Source organism: Mchenga conophoros, linkage group LG17, assembly GCF_057382185.1.
Source record: "Mchenga conophoros isolate Kocher_MC1m ecotype Shallow Benthic linkage group LG17, M_conophoros_male_GT1.1, whole genome shotgun sequence".
In the NCBI taxonomy this organism is placed as follows: Eukaryota; Metazoa; Chordata; class Actinopteri; order Cichliformes; family Cichlidae; genus Mchenga; species Mchenga conophoros.
Window position 1 is genome coordinate 16403752 of NC_140542.1, and position 26019 is coordinate 16429770.

Here is a 26019-nt window from a genome sequence, read left to right on the forward strand (position 1 = left end):
TCTGGATGCGTTTCTTTCCAAGCTCCTTAGATTCATTTGGACTATTTTTCCCCTAACTAAACTGAGTTAACTTCAGTAACTACTTCCTCCAAACCATCAACTTGTCTTAAAGACCCCAATCTTACAAGGCTTTTCAAGGAAGTTTAATGTTTTAATTTTAAAAATGATTAGCCTCTGTCAGTTATTAAGCTGTATGTACCACAGGCCTTCAAGCTGGCAGTAGTTAAACCATTACTTTAAAAGCCATCACTGGACCCAGCGGTCTTAGTTAATTATAGGCCAACCTCCAACCTTCCTTTATAAGGTTGTAGCTGTAAAATGCTTCTGTAAATGATCATCTGCAGAGGAATGGCTTATTTGAGGAGTTTCAGTCAGGTTTCAGAGCTCATCACAGAAACAGCTTTACAAATGATCTTCTTATGGCCTCTGACAGTGGACTCATGTCTGTGCCTGTCCTGCTGGACCTCAGACCTCATACTGTTGACCATAATATTTAATTATAGCTATTAGAGCATGCTGTAGGTGTTAAAGGTCTATCCAATAGATACCTATTTGTTCATGTAAGTGGACAAATCTAATTCTTTATGCACTAAGGTTACAAATATGTAAAAGTGCTTTCTGCTGTTTGTGCAGCATTAGAAATATCCTGTTTCAGAGTGCAGCTGAAAAACTAGTTCATGGATTTATTACTTTCAGACTACTGTAATTTGTTATTATCAGGATGTCCTACTGAACTCCCTGAAATGCCTTCAGTTGATCCAAAATGCTGCAGCAGGAGTACTGACAGGGACTAAAAAAGAGAGAGCATATTTCTCCTATACTGGCTTCCCTTCATCGACTCCATGTTAAATCCAGAATTGAATTTAAAATCCTCGTCAAGTACAAGGTCTTGAATAATCGGGCCCCATCTTATCTTAATGACCTAATAGTACCATATCACCCCATTAGAGCACTTCGCTCTCAGACTGCAGGCTGACTAAAGTACTTAAAAGTAAAATGAGACAGAGCCTTCAGTTTTCAACCCCTCTTCTGTGGAACAAGCTCCCAGTTTGAATTGGGGAGACAGGCACGCTCTCTACTTTTAAGATTAGGCTTAAAATTTTTCTTTTTGATGACTCAGCTCGTTAGGGCTGTAACAGGTGACCCTGGATCCAATAGGCCATGGCTGCTTGGGGCTTCTCATGAAGCTCTGACTGTTTCCTTCTTCACTCACCTTTTTTTATGCAGTCAGAGGTAACGAAGTACAAACACTTTGTATACTCTGCAGGTAGAATTTTGGCACAACACAGAAGGACTGCAGCTGTCCATCAGTTCGGGTTGCGTATTTCAGCATCTAGCTTGCTCTACAGAAGACCAGCGAGCGTAAAGGCAGTAATTTTTTTAAGCAGCAGGTAATTTTAAATGCAACTTTTCTATGAGCTCAACAAAACAAAACTGTGCAGTTTGTCACACAGTGTGTTGCTAGCTAAAGGACTAGCTGCTGTATTTCACAGGAAGAGAAAAGAAAGAGCTAACTCCACTCAGAGATGGAGAAAGATTAAAAAAAAGAGGGCAGGAAAGGAAGAGAGCTTAGATTTAAAGGTAAGGACTGCTCAGTGGTGATAAACTGGACATTTTCAAGCTTACATCTAAGTCCTCGTGTTTAAATCAGATATTGGGTCTGTATATTTGACATAATGTTTTTCCATGTTGTCAAACATACTACAAAACAAACTGAGGTAGGCTAACTGTGTTATTATTTAAAGGTAAGAGGCAAAGTAACCCTCTATAATGTAGGCAATTTAAAAAAAATCCTTCTTTTTCTCTGTTCATGTTCTGCTTACCTGATTCAAGCTGAGTACCTTGATTAGAATCAAAACTTAGACTGAAATAAAGTTGGTATTTCTATCTACTAATATTATTTTATTGTCACATTAATATTGCACAAGGTTCAGTCAGCTTTGCATAAAAATAGATGGTAGAAATGTTCTTCAAGGAGCTACGTTTTCACTTTTACTTGCATAAAGAAGTTCAATCTGTACTTTAACTTTTACTGGAGTATTTTTCAACACTAGCATCTGTTCTTCGGGTGGCTGTAGCTCAGGTGGCAGAGCAGATCAGCCACTAACCAGAAGGTCAGTGGTTTGATCCCAGGCTGCTCCTTGTCTGCATGCCAAATATCCTCGGGCAAGATACTAACCTCATGTTGCTCTCTGATGCATCCATTGGAATGTGTATGACTGTTAGATACTCAGCACTTAAAATTAGAAGAAGTGCTTGTGTGAATGAATTAGTTGTATAAAGTGCTTTGAGTGCTCAGACAGAGTAGAAAAGCACTATATAAGAACCAGTCCATTTACTTCTGCTCAAGTACAGAATTACGGGACCTCCTCAGAGTGCAGAACATAAACTATGTTTAATGTTGTTAAATAAATATTTACTAAATATTTTAAAAGAACAAATCCCGTTTTTCTTGCTTTTTTTCTATTCTTCCTTAGTCTTGTCAAAGTGATTTGTTTATAGTAGTGAAAGCTAAAGTTAAACAGTCTCTTTAACTATGGTCTGCATACAGAATGAATGACTGGGCTCATGGAAACTTATTAACACTAACAAAGAACAGTTACATTTAAAATCTATTTTGGAAATGTTACTATAACACAAACGGCAGTGTGTGAATGTCATGCTTTCTGACAAAGTCAACAAAATCACGAGGCTGAGATTTTTGGCCATCATTTTGTAACCTCGAAAGGTTCAAGGTTAGTAATAACCCCCCCCCCTTTGGGTCCACTCTAACAAACACACCGGCGCACCCGCCGTGACAGCCATCTTACTATTCATGACCATCGCTTTTCATTATTCAGTAACTTGCAACATACTGTAAAGATACAGCTTGTAGTATTCATTAAGAAAATCTTTGGCAGCAGATGAGTGGTGTGATTTAAATATCATACAGAAAACGTATGACATTTTTTTAAGTTGTATTTTTCTTTTCTTTCTTTCTTTCTCTGATAGACTTGTTCCTTTGCTTTACAATGCCAGCTTTTGACCATTGCCAGGTTTTCAGGTTGAATGTCTGCTTTTGTTTGCCTACTCTAAAGTACAGTCTGTTAATGAACCATAATGTCACATGTTTTAACATTGACCTTTTAAAGCCAGTTGACCGCCCACACTACAAAACGGGTTCATTCACCAGCAGAAGTTAAATAAAAAAAGGCTTTTTTCCACTTTTTTCTTTGTTCCTGTCCAGCAATGTAAGAATCAGAATTGTTGTCTGAAGGCCAAAAAATACCCCACACATTTACGTTCCCAAATGGACCATTTGCTGTAATAGTCTAGTTGATCGTCATATTTTACTAGAATTTTTGAGTCTATCACAGCAGACAAGTCACTCACAAACTCAATGACAATCACTTCCAGGGAAGAACAGAGATGGGTGTAGGAGGTCTATTCATAAAGAGAACACAGATTAGACTGAAGGCAAACACAGATGGGTGAATCAGTTAGTTAGAGCCGGGGCTACACTGACGCGAGTGGCACAACAATCCAGCGACGAGTAGCGTCGATCTATTGTCTTAAGTATTTGTATAGCGCTTTACTAGTCCCTAAGGACCCCAAAGCGCTTTACACACTCAGTCATCCACCCATTCACACACTGGTGATGGCAAGCTACATTGTAGCCACAGCCACCCTGGGGTGCACTGACAGAGGCGAGGCTGCCGGTCACTGGCGCCACCGGGCCCTCTGACCACCACCAGCAGGCAACGGGTAAAGTGTCTTGCCCAAGGACACAACGATTGAGACTGTGGGAGCCGGGGCTCGAACCAGCAATCTTTCGATTGCAAGGCAAACTTCCAATTCTTGAGCCACGATCGCCCCACAGTAGTGTCAGGAATGCTGAGATAATGAGCAGCAGGTGAGAGGATGTCTCGCAGGTGTTGGCCAAAAGCTGGAACCCATCATGAGTTCCGCACAGGCGGAATACATATATGTGTATATATTATTCTGAAATTTCAAGATTAAAGTTAAAAATCTATTTTGAGAAATTGTGGCGATTACAGTTGTTGTTTCAAGACAAATTGCCATGGTTGCTATACCCTCTGAGTTAGTGAAATTGTACTTTAAAAGAGGAAGGAAATGACTTTTCTTTTAGCACATGAGTGTAAGCACACTGAAAAGATCTGTTGAGACGGATAAACAGACAAACTTTGAAGAGTGGATTTGTAAAATAATGAAGTGGCTGGCAGTGGACTGCAAAGGATATAGATGCTTACACCCATTTACATGACATTTTGACTTTTTTTTTCTTAAAATAGTAATATGACTTTTTTCTCATGACTTTTGTGATTGGTTATTAAATGTTTGCTGTTTTTTTGTTTACTATTTGTATAATTAAATAATATTTATTTCATTAAATTGTGGATTCCAGTGTTTAAGTAATAGTCCATAGTCAATAGTCTGTATTGGTCTTCACAGTCCACAGTAATTATAATGAGAGATAAGATGTTTTCTTTTATACATGTGCGTGTAATAAATAGCAGTCATACTATCAAAAACATTAATTCAGTAAATGCAAACAACCCTGGTTCTTAAAATAGGAATCCTGCCACAAAGCACTGCCTAGAAGTAGCAGGTAAGACACCTGTCTAAATCTCGGATTTAGTCATGATCACGTGACCTGGGTTTTGAAACCCACTTCAAAGCAGTGTTTTGAAATATCTGTGCTTCAGAAACTCGGCACGGAATTGAAAAGTCAGTATCGAGCGTCCATCCCTACTGACCTGCTTCACAGCCAATTACAGGCTCAAAATGTCAATGATTCATACAGAGATTTCCCTAACTTGAGGAAACTTACCGTTATCTTGGTGTTTGTTTGTGCTTTTGTTTTTATTTTTCCCCCTCTCTTCTTTTTCTTTGCTACGGAAGAGGATTAGGGCCACCGGAAAAAAAGTGGGCATTTTTTTCTTCTTTTCCAGAATTCTGAGAAAAAAGTCAGAATTCTGACTTTAATGTCAGAATTCTGGAAAAGAAAAAAAAGATGTGCCCACTTTTCTTCCCCCAGTAGCCCCAATCCTCTTCCGTACTTTGTGCCTAGAGGATATATTCTTCTAACATTGTTTTGTTCTTCAGCCTGCTCGTTGGACATTACCAGCAGAGCTCAGAGCGGAGGGGCAGGACAAATCGCTACACAAACATTCCTCTGTTTGCATAATACTCCTTTTTTGTACACTGATACCTTTAACATATGAATTATCACTCACACGTGCAAAAATAAACCCTCTGTCCTCAGGGACCCTAAGCAGGCACTTCGTATTTGTAATGCCTTGGGCTGACTCTGCATTGCAACGTAGTTACAGCATAAAGCACTTTGAAACAACCTTTTTGACACAATTGTGTGTCTTTTCAAAAAGATACTTGTGATCCAGTGCAGCTGGTTGTCACTGAACACAATTTCATTGTATATTTCTACAATGGCAGTTATCTAACTAATTTATTAACCCCCCCCCCCCCCCCCCCGCAAGATGTTAAAAGAGCTAAAAGATGCTGCTAAATGGGAATTTTGTCTTGTGTAAGCTTGATGCCAGTGACCAAATGCACTAAATGTTAAGCACTTGCTAAACAGACTTGCTCAGTGCTCAGCCAGGTAAAACACACCAAAAATAAATATTTTGATGAGCATACAGCTTTCCAAAAGGGCCATTTTAAAAACATAAAAAAGTAACCAGGGGTCCTTGCAGGTTAAAGAATCGGACACTGCTGTATTACCGTGATACATGTTAATATGATACAGTGGGCTTGGGGTAACTGGACTGGTACTTACATGGCATGTTTGTACTCTGCTTGAGCACTTGAACCACTGGCGAAATCAAAAAATGGTTCCTAAAACCAACTCTGTGCTTTTTCAGTGATATTAGGGTCATTGCGATAAATCTAGGTAGAGTGCCACATCCAAATCTCGCTGCTGCTGCAGCACTGCGCCTGGGGTTACTGTAATCACCCCAATACGCCTGAAAAGCGCGGAGTCACTGCTTTCTTGAACCTTTGGAATTCTTCCAGTTCAGTAAACGGTTCAGGTGTTACGGGAGTTACAGATGAAAAAAGTGAGCTCAGCGAAGATGTGAGCCCCAGAAACCTGAAGTCGGAGACACATTCCACTTGTTCTCCATATAAAGAGAGGGGAGGGGACCTGTCTGTGCCCATAGGAGTCTTTTGTTTTAAGGATGTTTGGCTTCAGGTTTTTTCTGAGCACCGGTGGGACAACGTCTACCTCCGCTCTGTACGCTGTCTTATCTTTATGGGTGAATGAATTAGTTGTGTAAAGCGCTTTGAGTGCTCAGATAGAGTAGAAAAGCGCTATATAAGAACCAGTCCATTTACTACAGTGTTGAACACTGAACTGTAGTCTGTGAGGCAGTGTAACACAAGTTAGGAAGGTGATAAGTAGACAGCATCAGCAGACTGGTCTGTTTCTTCTTGGTGTATTTTATTTTTCTGATATTCTGCCATCGTAAACCACTGGTTCCTAAAATCTTACTGGTTTTACACAGAATTTTACACACTTCTGAACCTCATTAGTCTCTACCATTAAGAAATCAGTAATTGGATTTTTCGAGTTTTCTTTGTATTATTGTGGGATCTTTACCTTACAATATAAAGCACCTTGTGGTTGTTGTGATCTGGTGCTAAATAAATACAATTTTATTGAATAAAATTAAATTGGAATTGAATCGCACTTTTCATAACTGTCCACATTTCTGTGGACTTACACAAGGGCCATGTATCATAAACCAAGACTGTGCGGATTGCTATAGTAACCAGGTGATTTACATTGTGCAGCTGGGTTTTCTACATTGCAAAGGTCTGTCTGTTCTTACTGGGATACATTGCCATGGTAGGTTTTTCTACAAACATATCACTCTTCCTGAGAGATCCCTTGGTTCTCAGTGTGCAGGTAGGAGGGTCTAAAATGTTTCAGTAGTGTTTAAATCTGTCTATCCTTGATTATTCTGAGATGCAACTTTATTCCTTGACTGGACTGTTCCCTGTAAACTGCAAAAAATGTTCCCATTCTTCTAATAAGCATCAATATGTGATTCAGGACAGGACGCCAATCTGTTGATTATTTGTGGACTTTGTGGAATTTCCTGTGATCTGAAGGTGACAGTTTGGGCTTTTTTCCTCGCAAAGTGGTGACACATCTGAATAACTTCTACTTATGTACAAATGTTTGAAATGATGACCTTGGAATGTGTAGTTGTTCAAAAATGGGTCTAACTTGTGTAAATATAAATTCTCCTCAAATCTTCACTGAATTCCTCAGACTTCCCCATTGTTTTAAATACTGGTTCTTTAAAAAAAAAACATTTTTATGATGGCAAAAAGAACTAGTTGTTGTTGTTCGTCATGATCACTAACGAAAATAGGCTTTGGCTTTGTTAAGTAAAAGACACATTAGAACTTCCAACACCGCTTACTACAAAATGTAAATGATTTCGGTTTTTAAAAGATGTGTGTTGTACAATCGTTCCACCACGCGCAACAAACCGCTCAAAGAATTCAAAGCCCCAAATGACCATGAAATCCATGTCACGGTGAGTGTATGTAATTTAACCCTAACTGTGAGTCAATTCAGATAACGAAAGCATGCCCCGAGTATGTGGTTAGTTTCAAAGTATACCACGAAAATAATGTGTAGCTGTGTTCTAATCATTGTAAAGAGCTAGACTACATGTTTAGAATAAAAACAGATCAAAGGAACAGGAGAAAAGAGACAAAAGATTCTCTCAGTTTATAAAGGCAACAATAATTCACACGTGATCATTTAAAAGCAAAAACATTCAGTCAGGTAGCTTCATTTCTTGTTTTTTCGAGCCTTGTCTCTTTCTGCTTTGGAAACTTTATTTCTCAATCACAGCAGCTCGTTCATTCAGAAGCAGTCAAATACGTATCGTATAGCTGATGTTTTTTGCTCAGCTAAGAACTCTGCCTCCGTGTGGACTGGAAAACTCAGCAGCAACTCAGATTCATTCCCAACCGCACATGCTAGTATCAATAAAGACGGATAAATCCAAAAGAGTTGGGGTAAACTGAGCTCAGTTCATACTACAGAGAGGAGAGATTCATTTTTTGTGTCTGTTAGGACACTAAGCAACACAGATGAGTAAAATGATGATGAGAGAGAATGAGAATAAAACTCAGACTGACCTTTTTCTACACAGTTATATAATTACAAAATGCACTGTATTTCTACCCTGGGATTAAATTAAAACTTCCAGACACTGACAGCAGTTAGGCTATATAACACAGATTTCCCACATATTCATGAACCGGAGGGGGCCATGATTTCTCTCTTTCCTGTACTCAGCCTCCCAGTGAGCTCTGAGGTCTTGACAGGGCAGATGTTAGCACACCAGTAATGCTAAAATGTGTGAAAGTTAAGCATGTGCAGGACAGTGAAGCTGTCTTGGTGGTCAGTCAGAGGTTCCTATACTCCGAGTCACTCACCTACTCGCTTTTTTGGCAAACAACATCACAGTATGTCTGTGTTTTAGAGGTCAGACAGAGTTTGAGCTCTGCTTTGTACTGGAATTGACTCCGTTAACATTTGTCAGTGTAGTTTTGCAGAAGGAAAATCCTTTCACACAGAAAAGTACTTCTGTGCCTTTTTTGGTACATCCCAATAATGGCCTCCTGTTAGTCCATAAACAAGAAAGGCTGAGCTGTAAACCACTGGGTCACACACATATTTTGCTCTGTCTTCCAGGATTGCTTTCTTCCTTTAGCAGTGAATCTCATAAGCAATGGGAGAGTCTATGAAGAGGCCTGTGTGGTTGAGAAACATTCCTTCTGCCTCTAATGTGATCACGGGCTCTGCCTCCCCTCCTTCCCCTGCCATTCTCCTCATGGTCCGTATGTCACCATCCTGCTGCTGCTGCTTGTCAGGGGCCAGAGTGGGGCTCATGGTCTGGCCAGGGCCCGAGGAGAGGGTGTGGCTGGAGGTATCGGATGGTGCTGAACAGCCCAGGTTAGTGGTGGACACAGCTGTTGGCGGAGCAGGAGGAAGCACAGGCTTGGCCCTGTTGAGGACATACATTTCATGGCCACGCTCATCACGATACTCCTCCAGCTGGGCGAAGGTAGTGGGGCCATCAGAGTAGTCGTTCACATACAAGATGCTCTCCTCCTGTGAATTCAAATTCACCTTCATTAATATGACAATGTAAACGACAAAAAAAAAAACACCTTACAATATAAAGCGCCTAGAGGTGACTTTAATTGAATTGAATTAAATTGAATTCAAACAGGCGTTACATGTAGGGACCGCAGCCTATCCCGTGCTCAGGTGACCACAGAGAGACAGACCATCATTCACACCAACAGGTAATTTAGAGCATTTGGACTGTGGAAGGAGTCTTCACATAGAGAGCCCACACTGGCAAAAGAAGGTGGTGCAAATCCAAGACCCTCAGTGATAAACACTGCAGCGCTGCCCCCATTTAATTGATTTCATTTTCTTTCCTTTTATTGGATTCTTACTGAATTCCCAGTGCCCTGCAAAAGTCTTGAGTCACCCCTCTTTTTATATATTTTACAAGAAAACTCAACACCAAGCTCTTCATCAGACTATCAGTGACTGATAGAGTTGCATTGTATTTTCCTATCCAGGTATTCTGGCACTGTGTTTCTGATTATCATCTGGCAGAAAAATAAAGTTGTTGCCAATCAGACTCTTTCTGATGATATTGCTTGGTCAATCAAAATTCTACAATACTTCTCTGTGCTAAAGATTTCATCAATTTTGACAAAATATCCAACACTAGTGGCTGAAATGCAGTCCCAAACCTTGACAGAGCCTCCACTGTGTTTTACAAATGGCTGTACACATCAAACTCCTGACCTCCTCGATATATATATTGATATTTGAATCAACAATTTGGATTCATCACTCCATCAGATTTGTTGCCAATGATTCTTAGTTCAGGTCTTGTGTAACACACCTCAGTCTTTCCTTCCTTAAAAATGGCTTCTTGACAACGACTAAGATTGTTTCTGATAAGGCTTTACAACAGAGGGTCTAGATACATTACTTAGGTCCTGTGTCAGGTCTTTGCTGGATTTTTCCCCTTTATCTTGAAGACATAAACTTTTAGATATTGTTCATCTTCATCTTACAGATAGTTTCTTCAGTTTTTTAAGGATAGACTGCAAACCACGCTGGGATATGCAAGATTTAGGCTAATAGCTCTTTAGAAGTTGCTAGCACAAAAATACTAATTTATACTTGTCAAATTGAGTTATGTGTGGCATTACTTGGTAGATTCAACTAAAGAGTGACAAAAATACATGTGTGTTTTTGCCACAGGCTGCTGGTAAGGGGTCTAAATATACATGTTAGGTTCCCTGTATGTTTGAGTGATTCACAGGTCAGTGGTAAGTAGTTTTGACTAATAACATTATCTGAAAATGATCACATACAAGAACTAGACTGAAAATTATCTGCCAGTGGCCGAAGAAAAACTTTAAACTACTTTCAGATGGTGAATGGCCTGTATTTATATAGTGCTTTACTAGTCCCTAAGGACCCCAAAGCGCTTTACATATCCAGTCATCCACCCATTCACACACACATTCACACACTGGTGATGGCAAGCTACATTGTAGCCACAGCCACCCTGGGGTGCACTGACAGAGGCGAGGCTGCCGGACACTGGCGCCACCGGGCCCTCTGACGACCACCAGTAGACAACGGGTGAAGTGTCTTGCCCAAGGACACAACGACCGAGACTGTCCAAGCAGGGGCTCGAACCGGCAACCTTCCGATTACAAGGCGAACGCCCAACTCTTGAGCCACGATCTCCACGATGGATTGGAGAACTATTGCTCAAGACCTCTTTAAAAAATTACAAGTCTTACTCCTCCATCCATCTATTTTCTTCCACTAGTCCTGGGCCAGGTCATTGGTGGAGTAGCTTAAACAAGGATGCCCAGACCTCCCTCTCTCAGCCAACTTCTCATGCTTATCTGGGAGAACACTGAGACAATCCCAGGCCACCCAAAAGATCTAATCTCTCTAGCATGTCCTGGGTTTGCTCCAGGGCTGCCTTCTGGTAGGACATGCCTAAAACACCTCATGCAGGAGGTGCCCAGGAGGCATGTCCGAATCACCTCATCTGGCTCCTTTCAATGTGAGTAGTAGCTGTAAACTGAGCCAGTCTTAGATAACTGAACTCCTCACTAAATCTCTAAGTGAGATAGCCACCCAGTGGGGAAAGCTCATTTCTGCCACTAGCCTCTATGATCTCATTCTTTCGGTCACTACCCAGAACTCATGATAACAGGAGAGAGTAGGGACATAAATCAAGAGCTTTTCTTTAATGCTCAGCTGTCTTTACCACAATGGACCAGTCCAGCATCTGCATCACTGCAACTGTAGCCCCAACCCATCTGTTAATCTCTCACTTTCTTCTCGCCTCATTCACTAACAAGATCCCAAGATACTTAAACTTGGTTGGTGGCACTCTCACCTGGTGTTTGCTCTTTCTGTGGTACACTATCACTTCTTGTGTTTTGTGTAGCTAGCCCATTTAATTTAAACTCTTGGAAAACATATTTTTTCATAGTGTAATATGAAGATGATTTTTGTAGTGCAGATGATTCATAATATCCATCTGCTTTATCCAAAGCAAACTCTGTTAAACCACCTGCTAATTATATTTACAGTATTTAGTCATTGTGTCTGTAGGGATTTGCTAGCTTAGCTTAGCTCATAGCTAACTTGCTATAAGCACAGCATCTTCACCCGTCCATCTTGCACCTTCTTGCTCCATGTGCAAGAGGTTTAGTTACTCCTCGGCCTCCCTTATTAATAATGGTTCTTGTAATAAATGTAGCCTGTTTTCAGCTCTGTAGGCCAGGATTCCTGAATTGGAGTTGGGATCATGAAGCAGACTTGCTGTCTACATCTCTCTGCAGCCTGTCTCCTTCTGTCATCCCCTAAACTCCATCCCCTTAGAGACTGCAGTTGCTCCCAGACCACCAAAAACAAACCAAATTTTTTTTTAGCAAAAATGATTTAAAAACATTAAAAAAAAAAAAAATCACAAAGAAAGAACAATATAGCACCAAAGAGTAAAACTGTGGATTCTTAAACTTTAGTCCCTGTTAGTAAAAGATTTAATAATTGATCAACACTGAAAATGGCATCTCACTAATTTAGAAGATTTTCATTTAGCCTGGAAAAAAAAGATTGTTGCTCTATTTAAAATAAAGCTCTCCATAAAGCTAGAAAGTCTTACTATTCATCCTTGTAGCCAGGCTGACAGAGAGTCTGTCGAGCCAAGCATTTCACCAGTCGTTACTTCACATTTCTTGACAAATAAAAATTTGACTATTTAGAGAAAAAATATTCATAACCATCTGACTGATGTATCATTATGTACTTCTTCCAATTCTATTGATAATTTAGCCTCTCTATCTATTAGCCTCTGAATAGATTTTTCTGAGTTAACTCCAGTAATTACTTCCTCCAAATCATAAACATGTCCATTAGGCCCCTACATCTTACAAGAGTGCTCAAAGAAGTCCTTTGAGAAGTCTATTAATGCTTCAATTTAAACTATGATCTATATATCCCTATTACTGGGCTATGTACCGAGCCATGTATCAGAAGCCTTTAAACTGGCAGTGATTAAGCCATTACTTAAAAAGCAATCACTTGCTGTTTTAGCTAATTATTTCAGGGGCACCACCAATGGCTGGCCAAATTTTGCAGTACCCCCAGTGGACCCCCTGGCATATGTTGGTAATAATTTTAATAAACATGAGTACAAGAGAAGACACTCTACAGTGAGTTGAAACATTAATGTGTTATTTATTCCTGCATATACAATTTTTGTCATTCATATTGTATTCGTATTTCGTATTCTATGCAGATGACACCCAACTTTATCCATGAAGCCAGATGCATCAATTAACTAAACTACAGGACTGTCTTAAAGACATAAAGACCTGGATGACCTCCAATTTCCTGCTTCTAAATTCAGATGAAACTGGGGTTATTGAACTTGTAAAATTGTATTGTAAAATCTTAGAAATATGGTGTCTAACGTATGCTTAACCTGGACAGAGATGGCAGAAGCATAGGCTTTCTCTACTTAATGCAACTATCTATACTTCTACTTAAAAGCTACTTTTACTTTCGTACTTGAAGTACATTTTAAAGCCTGTACTTTTTCAGTTTTATTTGAGTAAGGAAGTTTCTTCAGTACTTCAACTTTTCTCTAAATCTAACCTTTCTCCTTCTCCTTTCCTGTCTGTCGTCCAACATCAAGTGAAGTTATCTGGCACCGTTTTCTCTCCTTTAGCTAGCAGACACAGTGCAACAAACTGCACACAGTTTGTGTGCTTGCTGATGTTTGTTGAGCTGATAGAAACATTGAACTTCAAATTACCCGTTTCTTAAAAATAGCACTCTTTTCATGCTTCCTCCTCTTGTGTAGAGATAGCTAGATTCTAAAGTACCGCAACCACAACTTACGGAAACCTGCACCTCTTCCGGCCCATTTTAACTCGGATTATAAATGCTATAGATGATACAGTTGAACCTAAAATAATGAGTTTGTTTTGAAAATGTAAGGAGTAAAAAGTACAGATATTTGTTTAAACATGAAGGGAGTAAAAGTAAAAAGTTATCAGAATACAGAGTAGTTGTACTTTCCTCAAGTAATGTGTGGAGGAGGTGTGATCCCTGGCTCAGCTGTGAGCCAGTCTTTATATAGTGATACCTGAAAATTCTAAGTACAGTAACAAAGTACTTGTACTTCATTACTTCCCATCTTTTAATCTAAATGGGATTACACTGGCCTCCAGTAACTGTGTGAGGAATCTTGGAGTCATTTTTGACCAGGATATTACACAAATATGTAGGACTGATTTCTTCCATTTGTGCAATGTCTTTAAAATTAGAAACATCCTTTGTTGAGTGATGCTGAACTTGTTGATGCATTTATTACTTCTAGACTGGATTATTGTAATTCGTTATTATCAGGATGTCCTAAAAACTCCCCAAAAAGCCTTCAGTTAAATGCTGCACTGAGAGCACTGGGACTATATTTCTCTCATATTGGCTTTTCTTCATTGTCTCCATGTAAAATCCAGAATCAAAGTTAAAATCCTTTTCCATACAAGGTCTTGAACACATAAGGTCAAGCCCTACACTTGACTCTTAGACTCCTCGGTTAATTGTGGGATATTTAAAAGTAGGATAGTAATTGGTGACAAAGGGCAGCCCTGGTGGAGTCCAGCATGCACCATGAACAAGTCGGACTTGCAATGTAAACCAAGCTACTGTAATAGCAATAGGACAGACACACCATGGTCCCAAAGCATACCCCAGAGGATACTCCGAGGGATGTGGAAAAGTTTCCTCCACAGTCCACAGAACACATGTAGACTGTTGAGCAAACCTAAATACATAAAACCGCATCTACATCATCAGGTTGTGTGTATCTCTATTGTTATATGACTGCTGCAGATTTGTTTGATCACACATAACAAATTTTAAAGTTATAACAAGAACAGTTATTTTTAACCAGATACACTGATCGTAACATAAGCTCATAAAACATATCTTGACACATGTGGTCATAAGGTACCATTTGTGCCAAAAATTTGTTAACATGAACGCTGTTTACATGGACAATACATTTGTCTGTATTTGCGACATCGCACTTTACTTCAGTTGTAACAAAACTCTTTCGACAAACAGATGGTCCATGTAAAATGCTCACCTGACAAAACATTTGTGTGTGTCAGTGCAGTTTTACTTCTGTCATCTTGTTGTGCTTCCTCTGATTTTGTTGTGTTACACTGACACAGACAAATAATTGAAAATTCATTCATAAATTCCTATCTACTATGAGGATAAATGCCTTTATTCTACTTTTAAATATGCCAATCACATTTGTAGTATTGAACATATATGCACCTTTTCAGCCCCATCAGCCTCTTTGTCCCGTTGGTGATGTCGACTGTAGATCATGGCGACTAGCAGCAGAGCAGTCAAAGTCAGCAGTGAGATGCCCACAGCAATGGCAGTCTGAGTGGCAGCTCCCAGAGCACTGAAGGCCATGCTGCCCAGAGCATACAGGGGTTCCCGGCTTACATCTGAGCCCAAAGCAGGACCGTGGCTCCTCAGTCGAGGCCAGGCAGGTGAGTACGGTAGAGACACCTGGGACCATGAAGCCCAGATGGAGGAAGAAGATGAGGAGGATGTTGATGAGTTGATGGCAAGTTGAAAGGTGACTCTAGCCACACCTCCTGCGTTCCATGCTTCACATTCATAGAAGCCTGCATGAGCCACAGTTACATTACTGAGAAACAACATGCCACTGCCAGTGTCGGGGTCAAAGAGTTCGCCATTAGTCTTCTGGAGACTGACTCTGCCTTCCTGCGAGGGCTCCTCTGCTCCTCCCATTCCACCTCCACCTGCATCCAACTCCTGAACCAGGCCTCTGGGAGAAAGGACTACTTTACCCTGGGAAGCTTTCCTCCAGGTCACCTGCAAAAGGTATTGACATTTCTTTCTTCAGTGGTCTTACAAAGGATAAACCATCACAGTACAAAAAGAAAAACAGATACTACTGTTACAGTACTGTCAACCTGAACTGGAGTATGTAACTGATGATTCATTCAAGATGTTTTAAATAAATGAAAAAAGGAGGAAAATTGAAGTAACCACTTTAGCTGACCACACTGATTGCATGCAGTGTATTTGGAACAGTCAAAGAAGACCAGTACAAACAAATTCACTCATTTGATAGGCAGGACTTATGGCAAATGGTGGGGAAAACAAAATAATTTAAAAGAATATTAAAACTTTAATTACCACTTTATTTCACTTTAATTATCATTACCTGTGGCCGAGGATAACCAGTGGCATGGCACGACACCCTGAGGCTCTCTCCCAGATGCACTGCAAGCCTCTTGGGCTCCAGCTGCACCAAGGGAGGGATACAGACCAAGCTGTTGAGAGGAACCTCCACCAAGCTCAGATGGGACAGGCGTGGTGGCTCGATGCAAACTAGTCGACGTTCTGCAGAGCTAAGCAGACGCTGACCCTCTTCATCAATCCAGGTCCTCAGCCAGTGCAACGCACAGTCACAGCGCCATGGATTATCTGCAACATAGCACAAGACAGAAGCCACTTAATGTTCTGCCCTAAAGAGTCATGATGATTACCATATTACTAGGCTCTACATGAGTAGCTATCTGTAACTCAGTGAACAGATGTTATTATGCGTGAAACTGTATAAAAAACCCCAACAAAAAACCCAAAACACAACATGGGTTCCAATGTCATCAGTAAAGGAGCCTCACCTGTGATACGCAGGACCTGCAGGCTCACTAGAGGTCGCAGTGTTGCAGGGCCAATTGTGTGGAGGTTATTCCTACTCAGGTCCAGCAGAGCCAGAGAAGTCAAACCAACTAAAGCCTGGTCGGCTAACGTCTCTATACTATTATGCTGTAAGTGGAGCTCCTGCAGACGCTGAGACATCAAGAGAATGATGTACATTATCTATGAAGCTTCATATAGGGCTCAGCAAAGCTGCTGTGTTGAACAGGAAAGTGAGACTGTACCGGTAGGCCACGGAAGGTGTAGTCCAGCAGCCGTGTGATGTCGTTTCGTGCCAGGTACAGAATGCGTAGATGTTCGAGTCCCTGAAACATGTCAGCTGTCACCAAATGGATGCGGTTTCCATTCAGTGCTAGCTCCAATAACTGACCGAGGCTCTGGAAAGAGCCAGGCTCCACGGCTGAGATGGTGTTGTTCTAGAGGAAGAGGGACATGAAAAGAAAACTAGAAAAATGTCTGCTTCTGGTTAATCTCCTGGAACTACCACTACTATGATGTCATTTGGTTTTATGAAAATTTATGTTTTATTGTAAAATGTACCTATTTTGATTGTAAGCCCAACAAGGGACTATTGTTGAAAATTAGCAATAGCTATAAACTTATGTGCATTACATCAGTTTCATGTTTTGTACTTGAACTATGTTAAACTGCACTGTCCCTTTTAAATAAATAAATTTAAATTCCAAATACTTCTGATGATGCCTTTGAAACACATTTTCTGTCTTCTCTGTTGTGATCCTTTTATTTTGGAGCAGTCTAACATTTGACAGTGTTTTTGGCACAAGGAGGAGAGTGACTCAATTCACAATTTCACTGTTTCAAAAAATACGTACAATAGATTCATAAGAGGTAACGCCAGTGATTTTCTTAATGTCTGTTTGCTGGAGTAAGGAAAGTGTTACTATACATGTTCTCAGCTTTGGTTGGAGATGATGACCACAGAGTTGAAAATTAAACATTTCTGGCGGTGTGGAGTCAGAAAGAGGTAAGTTCATTAGATGTCTACAACTACTTATCTCTGCTGCAGGCTAGCAGCTCATGGTGACAGTAGTGCCCTCTAATATAATATACCTCAAACTCTGAAGTGGTTGCAGGTGCACTGCTGGGTTTTAAAAACAATGAAAACTGTAATGTAATTTGAGTATAAATAGAAGGCCATGTATTTGATAGACATCTGCCTTTGGAGCCAATTTTGGCCTATATGGGTTTTTGCCATGACTGGCAATGTATTTTGAAAAGTCTAGTTTTTATTTTTATTTCAGTTAACCAAAATTTCAACCCACTTTAATTTAGTTTTAGTTAGCAATAACAACCTTTTGCTGCAGCCTTACAAGACATCGACCCTGCTGTATTCTTAAACCTGCTCAGTGAAATCCTTCCTCTGTTGCATTAAAACATTTTGGAGGGTAATACTTCGCTATAATTTGATACTACTGAGTGAAGTAAACACAGCGTATACCATTGCTAGAATGTATACAAATCCATACTTAGTATAAACTGTGATGTAGTCAACAGATTAAAACTGAAGGCTAAAGAGTCTTAGTGTAAGTGTTTAAGAGTGTATGTGCATTTATTACCTGCAGGTACAAATAGTGCAGGTGCTTCAGCATGGTGAGGTCCTGTCGACGGATCTGACCAATCACATTGTCCTGGAGAAAGATGGTCTGGATGGAGAGATGAGCAGGGACAAAAGAGGAGTTTTAGTCACTATTGTCTTAAAACATTTGATACATTGTGATTAATGCTCTGATCAATCTATCTCTATTAATAGGCTCAAATCTTCATTTTATCTCAAAATTTCTTCAAAGAGTAGCTGTAAAGCAGCTAATTGGGCATGTGCAGAGATATTGTTTATTTGAAGAGCTCCATCTATTTAACAGTCTGCAGTTTGTTCATGTTTTCCACAGGGTTCTGTGCTAGGACCAATTTTATTTGGATTGGATCAACTGGTCCCTAAATGCAACTGACACCCCTTTCTCAACGAGAAGTCTGGGCTTGGGTGAGCCTGAGTGCTGAAGATATCTACCTATTCGGAACCATGGTAACAGGGTTCTGGCGGATCGGAGCTGGCTTGGCCCTGACTTATCGAAGAATTAAGGAAGCGGAACCGGCTGTTCAAACCCCCACAAGGCTGCCCGCTGGGATTGGAACGATGGGAGAGGCGTGAGTTTCTCAAAATGGGCCCATTGAGTCAGCATGGATAAGATCTTGGAAAGGCTACGGCTGCTGTGAATACTCAGAATAAGATCTCTGACTGCAGACTGGATACATCTCGGAAGGACTAGCTCGGAATAACATCTCTGGGCACAAATTGGATGACATCTCGAGGAGGCACACTGCCGTGAGTTCTCAGAAATCGGCTCCTTGAGCACAAGAAATGACAACATCACAGAACGCAAGTATGGCGAAGCTCGCGGCTCTCCAATGGGAGATTGAGAGACCAGTGTTGGACTGTAGAACTGCTTTGAAATTCATATGAGCTGATCGCACTAAAGTAAAAAGCACCATCACTTCATGCGGATACCCCTTTGGCGCCAGTGGCAAGGCTGGAGCCGTACAACAACATCCTGATAACGACTGTGTTTAGTCTGTTCCTTCCCATTCCATGCAAGGCCACCTGGGTTGGCTGGAAGACTGTTTACTTAGCCTGGCGGGGCGAAGGACACTGTCTCAGCTGAATTCTGGACACACACACACACACACAGATCCCCCCTCCCTTTCCAAACGCCTTCGATGTTTGTCCCCTCCCGGGGAAGATGGCAGTCGACTGGACCAGCGCAGACATGCTGCAGGACCGGATGCGCTGCCTACACCGGCTCTCTCTTACCCTTTACCTGTCCCTGTTGCTTGTCTTGTGTTTCTATGGTGTATTGATAGTCATGTGCTTTTTGTGCTGAGGTGTTTTTTCTGTTATCAAACTGTTCTCCCACTAGGAGCTCAGTCTGAGTGGAGGTTTTTTTCTCCTCCTCTTACCTCATGTTATGTATTTTCATTGTTTTTTTTCCTATCAGCCTACCTTTCTGACATGTCTGCCCAATGTGATGTTTGTGTAAAGTTCGTCAGAAGGTTCCTTTGTAAGTGCGCATGCGCCATTAGCGTGCTGCCTGCTGTAACCCTAATTTCCTTCGGGATTAATAAAGTATTCTGATTCCGATTTACATTATACACGCCTCAGGCAGTATTATTAGAGAGCACAGTATACATTTTCATCTAGCATTTTCATTGCTAGATGAAAATGTATAAATGCAGATGACACACAGCTTTATCTATCCATGAAACGGAGTGACACCCACCAAGTAAACTGCAGGAATGTCTTAAAGACATAAAGGCCTGCATGACATCTAATTTTCTGCTTCTCAATTCAGCTAAAACGGAGGATATTGTACTTATTCCTAACAATCTTAGAAACACTGTGTGTATCCATATTCTCACGCTGGATAGCATTACTTTGTCCTCCAGTAACACTGTGCGGAATCTTGGCGACTTTTAATGCTCACATTAAACAAATATATAGGACTACTTTCTTGCATTTGAATTAAATTGAATCTTCTTAGGGCATCGATCCTACCTGTATGGTTAAAGGGATGTATTTGGGGATGTCCCTCAGTCCTGTGGAGCCACACTCCACAGTGAGGCTGTAGCAGCGACAGCCCACAGGGCAGGAAGGAGAGGCTCGTAGAGGAGTGGAGTGTAGAGACAGGAGGAGCGTGGAGAGAAGAAGCACCAAAAACACAGCCATCACGTCAAGAGATAAAACTGAGAAAGGTGAGAACACAGAATGAGTCATGATCAGCATTCTTCTGACTTGTTTTGAGGCCGAACAAAAATATGTAAAATGGTCAGTGAGGAGGAATTCCCTCCTACACAAATTAGCCTGAAAATAATACTGTAACAACAAACAATTTTTCAAATCAGCTTGAGCCATACAATCCAATGGATACATCCTAGGATTCTGTCAAAGGTCTCATTGGCATATTGTTTTTGTGACATTTCAGACTCCGAACAATTCCTATTTATTAAAACTGAACAAGAACAAAGCCAAAATGCAAAAGCAGCATGTAGTATCCCATTTGATTTAGTGGTTTGTGGAACCACATTTTGTGGCAACTTGAAGTCTCTCACAGTATTGTGGATCAATTTTGGCTCACTGTTCTTTATAATGTTGCTCAGAAAGTTCCTGCCACTGCATTACAATCATGTTGATGTTTCTTTTCAGCACTGTAGCCAGGCTGACAGGCTAACTCAGCTGTCTTAACTAATTATAGGCCAATCACAAACCTTCTTTTTATCTAAAAAAAATTCTTGAAAGAGTAGTTGTAGAACAGCTAACTGATCATCTGTAGAGGAATTGTTTATTTTAAGATTTTCAGTCAGGTTTCAGAGCTCATCACAGTACAGCGACTGGCCTCTGACAGTGGACTCCTCTCTGTGCTTGTCCTGCTAGACCTCAGTGCAGTGTTTGATACCATTGACCATAATACTTTATAACAGCGATTAGAGCATGCTGTAGATATTAAATGGAGTGGAGTACCTTTAAGTCATTATGGAGAATCCAGTTTATTCATGCAGATGTAGAGTCCTCTTAACACACTAAGGTTAATTATGGAGTTCCACAGGGTTCAGTGCTAGGACAAATTTTGTTTACATTATGCATACTTCCCTTAGTGAGTATCATTAGAAGACATAGCATACATTTTCACTGCTACACAGATGGCACCCAACTTTATCTACCCATGAAGCCAGATAACACACACCAATTAGTTAAATTACAGAGATGTCTTAAAGACATAAAGACCTGGATTACCGCTCAATGCTTCTAAATTCAGATAAAAGGGAGGTTTTTGTACTTGGCCCTGAAAGTTTTAGAAATATGGTATCTAATCAGATGCTTACTCTGGATGGCATTACCTTGGCATCCAGCAACACTGTGAGGAATCTTGGAGTCATTTTTGACCAGGATATATCCTTCAATGTGCATATCAAACAAATGACTTCTTCCATTTGTGCAATATCTCAGCCTTCAGTTGATCCAAAATGCTGCAGGAAGAGTACTGACAGAGAGCGAGAGCATATTTCTGCTATACTGGCTTGTCTTCATTGGCTCCCTGTTAAATCCAGAATTGAATTCGAAATCCTGCTCCTCACATACAAGGTCCTACCTTAGTTATGCTGCAAAAGAAATAGACTGCTGGAGATTCCCATGATACACTGAGTGTTTCTTCTTCAGTCACCTTTTTACTCAATATGTAGTTGTACACAACTCTATATTTAATCATTGATTCTTATTAACTAACAACTGTGGCTCCCTTCCACAGCATGTCTACTCCTGTCTTCCTCGGGGCAGATGGCTGTCCCTCCCTGAGCCTGGTTCTTCTGCAGGTTTCTTCCTGTTAAAAGAGTTAAAAAAGTTTTTCCTGCTTTCTCATAGGCGATCATGACTGTTGGGGTTTTCTCTGTTTTCTTTGTATTACTGTAGGGCGTTTATGTTACATATAAAGTGCCTTCAGGCAACTGTTGCTGTGATTTGGTGCTATATAAAATAAATAAAACTGAATTGATTCTTCTAAAATCTGACAGTCAGGATTCAGAATTGCTTACAATAAGAAACAGCACTAGAGATAGTTCAGAATGATCTGACCTCTCTGACAATGAACTGATGTTCTCGTTTGTCCTGCTAGACTTCACTGCAGAATTAGATACTATTGACCACAATATTTTACTACATAGAGTAGAACAAGCGACAGGTATTAAAGGCACTGTGCTGCAGGGATTTGAATATCTTTTGTATCTAATAAACTCCAGTTTATTCATGTAAATAGGAAAGTGTTCTTGACAAGCTAAGGTTAATTATGAACTTCCTCTGGGTGTTGTGCTGAGACCAGTTGTATTTACATTATTTATAAACGATTCTCCTAGGCAGGAACATTAGGAAGCATTACCTTGACATCCAGTACTGTGAACAATCTCTGAGTCATATTTGACCAGGATATGTCCTTCAATATGCATATTAAACTTTTGACCAGTGGATAGTCTACTATCCACTATAGACTATTACTTATAAATATCTTATATATTTATATAAATATCTTATTTGAATGATTACCTCCATATCGATGAGAGAAAGCGAGAAAGACAGAGACTGAGCTCCATTCACTCAGTGATGAAGAAACTGACCTCACAGCTCACCGTTTATTCAGTGGGCTGGTTTCAGTCATTATGCAAATGTACTGTTTATAAAGTTGGGGAAACCTGCAGTCAGCTGAGACGGAAGAAGTCACTTCAATGAGTGACAAAATGTTTCTCCCATTGAAAACGCTACGTCCAGATGAATCAACTTTTTGGCATAAGGAATATATTTATATTGTAAAAATAAAAGCTAGAAAAACACATCCATGAATTACAAATTAAATTATTTCTTAAAAATTATTCTTTTTTTCCCTTTTGCTTTTATACATTACAAATAAAGTTAAGGAAAGTTTCTTCATGGTTCAACGGTTGCTCATCAGAGGATGATTTAAAAATGTTCTGCCAACAATTTCTTTTTCATGCGTAGTTGCAGCGTCTATCTTTTAATACATATGCCTTTCAAGAGTCTTACTGAGATGATGCAAGAAATTCTCTGCATCTAATCTCCATTGTAGAGATATTTGCCATGTAGCCTCTCTGCCTTGCTTCCACTACATTTCACTACGCCGTAGTTTCTTCAACCCATTGGCTTCCTTTATGACATCTTCCCAGGGCACTGCGAACTTAATAAAGCAGGCAGCACAGTGTGAGTTCAACACACTACCACACAGTACAATGTCTGATCTTAAGTTAGCAAGATCAGACATTGTACTGTGTGGGGGTCCAGAACTGCAGCTTTGTTGCTTCTTTGTCAGAATACTCTCCCCTTATCATTTCAGTTGTACCAGTTAATATGATGTACTTCACACCGTCAGAGAGTTTTGTATGTTGATCTGATGATACAGCCAAACATTCTCTCTTTCATAACTCTTCTGAGGTGGTACTCCCATTTTCCCCACACCTAAACATTTCATCCACTACCTATGTTTCACCTGGGATACTGCCCAAGCACATCTTGATGTTTCCTCTTGTTAGTGGATTTCAGCCATGACTTTTTCTATACAGTCTGATGCAGATGCTTTCCCAAAGTGTTGTCGCATGCTTCTAAATCAGGGGTGGGGAACTCAAGACCTCAAGGGCCGCTGTCCTGCAGGTTTTAGATGTGTCCTTGATCCCAAGCAGCTGATTCAAATGGCTAAATTACCTGCTCAACGTGTCTTGAAGTTGTCCAGATGTCTGGTAATAAACTAATCATTTTATTCAGGTGTGTTGACCCAGGATGATATCTAAAACCTGCAGGACACCGGCCCTTGAAGCCTGGAGTTTCCCCACCTCTGTTCTAAGTCCTACGCCCAGGTGTATTCTCAAGAATGTCACTATGGAGAAAAGCAGATTTTGCTTCTTGATTTGCAATCCCAGCTTTCCAAATTCACCCTGTTTATAGATAAATGGTAAATGGCCTGTATCTGTATAGCACTTTACTTAGTCCCTAAGGACTCCAAAGAGCTTTACACATTCAGTCATCCACCCATTCACACACACATTCACACAAATGGCAGCAACTCTGATTGTTGTATTTGTAGATTCTAATAATCGTTTCATTTTGGTGCACTTAAAGGCCTACCTCTATCATGCTTGATGGAGAAAAAGTGCTTCCTGGCCAAACAACTCGATACTCCTCAAACATCTAGGGAGCCTCAACCTTTTCCTCTCGAAGAAACATATTACTCTCTGTCTTCTTATGGGTGCTGGATTAGGTGTTGGCTCAAACTAATTCTTGTCATTGTATACTTTTGTCAAAATGTGTGTCTAGTTCTTGCCTTGTCTTCAGGTATTCCCTTTTTTGCTATGGTGAAAAGTGATTTTAGAAACTTAAAGGGTTCCATAAAAATGTGATCGTACCCTCTCTTGCTTTTTTTGTACCTTTCACAAATTATCCACTTGTCTCAGGGCGAACAGCTGGTGTTTGATGTTTTCCTGGAGCTGGTTTAATCCAGAGTATTTTATAGTTGTGAATAATTTTTCTACTGTAAAAATATAGTCTTCAAATTGTTTGGAAATGGCACGTCCCAGATTATTGAACAACAACAACGGTTTCTGTGAGACCATTTCCGATGTCTTTCCTGCTTGGCATTGTGTTAACACAACTGAATACCCAAGAACAATAAAGTGGAAAAACCTCTTTTCTGATAGTGAAGGTCATAATTCCTGATGATCAAAAATATCTGATTAGCAGCACCTGGCTGCTACCTACCCTCTCAATTCTTATGAAAAAACAGCAAGGGCCTACTTCACACACTGCGTTTGCATTCGGTCTTACTTTTTGTTAAATAAATATAACACTATGACATGCTTTTGTAGTTTATCTGAGGTTATGTTTACTGCATTTTGAGACCTAAGCCTTAGAATTAAAGGTGAGTGTAATTTATTTTAAACCATGACTGTAAATGTAGTTTTATTCTGATTAACATCTCAATAAATGTAATCTTTTCCATATTCATATCAGTTGGTGAATCTCTGTCACCATAGAAACAGCTCATGCCAAGAGGATTTGACTTGCATAAAAGGATCTACCATCAAGGCCACTTCACTCTGCTGCTGCTGCTCGCCTGTAAACGTCCTCTACTGTGTAACTACAGGGCTGCTGCAGCATGAACTGGGTTTATCTGTATGTAAGATATGAAACACATAAAATATTTCCATTGACTGACAGCAGTGAAACCAGAAAAGCTGTCTTTAAGGGCAGCTAAACATGCACTCGAGCAGTCATATGCTGTGCTAAAGGCCACCTTAATAACACAGAAGCTACACAATAACAGTAACCAGTATCTGATGGCAGCGTGCATGCCAAAGGGTGATTAAATGGACTCTGCGAAGACAAACGCATATAAGATAAGAAGCACCATGATGGATGCGTGTGGAAGAATAAATACCTCGTTGGGGAAGGACGTGGGAGACCCAGAAAAGGACGTCCGACCTGCACGACGTCTTCTTATTCCTTCTTAGCAGACGGTTCTAATAATTTGCCTCAAATAAATGAAAGTAGAAGAGGGGAGGAAAAAATCGACAGTTTGCAGAGGACCGCGGGCCGTCGCACACACGCTTATGATGTCAACAAAAGACGGGAGCCAGCAGCGAAATATTATGGCAGGTTTGATAGTGTAGCACTAAGTGCAAATCAGTGCAGTGCGGTTCAGATCATGTCTTTGTTGAATGCCATCATCCAGCTGTTCATTCATTCGTCACTCCCAGTGAACCCTCCCATCCATTTACCCCACGCTGCTGCTCCTCAGGACGATCGTCGAGTCAGCAGTGCTCCGCAAGAAGCACAAAAGCGTCTCCTGCACACGTTAATCACAGCAAAGTCTTCGTGATAAATGTTGTGCATCAAACTCATCTGTGTAAGAATCTGTGGTCGTTCGCCTGCAGATTGCCATCTCACGCTAACGTAGTGCGTAAATCTGCATTCCGTGGAAACCGTGGACATTTTCATTACGCTCACCGTCACAGTGCCAACAAAATATTCTCAGGTGTCAGGAACGGAACAGAAATGGTTAATATAG

The 26019-nt window shown here is 40.5% G+C and overlaps 1 protein-coding gene across 2 annotated transcripts; it reads right to left on the reverse strand.

Moving 5' to 3' along the window:
- Positions 1 to 7746: 7746 nt before the first annotated feature.
- LOC146555248 (leucine-rich repeat-containing protein 24-like) lies at positions 7747 to 25977 on the reverse strand. Of its 2 annotated transcripts, XM_085252367.1 has the most exons (9): positions 25390 to 25977; positions 25031 to 25122; positions 19959 to 20146; positions 17968 to 18054; positions 16615 to 16806; positions 16354 to 16522; positions 15891 to 16153; positions 14963 to 15535; positions 7747 to 9160 (listed from the first exon to the last, which is right to left on the reverse strand). In XM_085252367.1, the coding sequence occupies exons 3-9, from the start codon at positions 20127 to 20129 to the stop codon at positions 8756 to 8758; spliced, it is 1860 nt and encodes a 619-aa protein (XP_085108493.1). In that variant the 5' UTR covers positions 20130 to 20146; positions 25031 to 25122; positions 25390 to 25977; the 3' UTR covers positions 7747 to 8755. The 2 variants fall into 2 exon arrangements, with proteins under 2 accessions (XP_085108493.1, XP_085108492.1); XM_085252366.1 differs by lacking the exons at positions 25031 to 25122; positions 25390 to 25977 and having other exon boundaries at positions 19959 to 25021.
- Positions 25978 to 26019: the final 42 nt, after the last annotated feature.

What these genes read in the sequence shown, in the direction of transcription:
- LOC146555248 (XM_085252366.1), bottom strand. Translation starts at nt 20,333, where the DNA reads ATGTATCCATTGGATTGTATGGCTCAAGCTGATTTGAAAAATTGTTTG. An exon ending in TGCACTATTTGTACCTGCAG is followed by an intron (nt 16,807 to 17,967) that starts GTAATAAATGCA and finishes CTCTTCCTCTAG; the next exon opens with AACAACACCATCTCAGCCGT. An exon ending in ACACCTTCCGTGGCCTACCG is followed by an intron (nt 16,523 to 16,614) that starts GTACAGTCTCAC and finishes TTGATGTCTCAG; the next exon opens with CGTCTGCAGGAGCTCCACTT.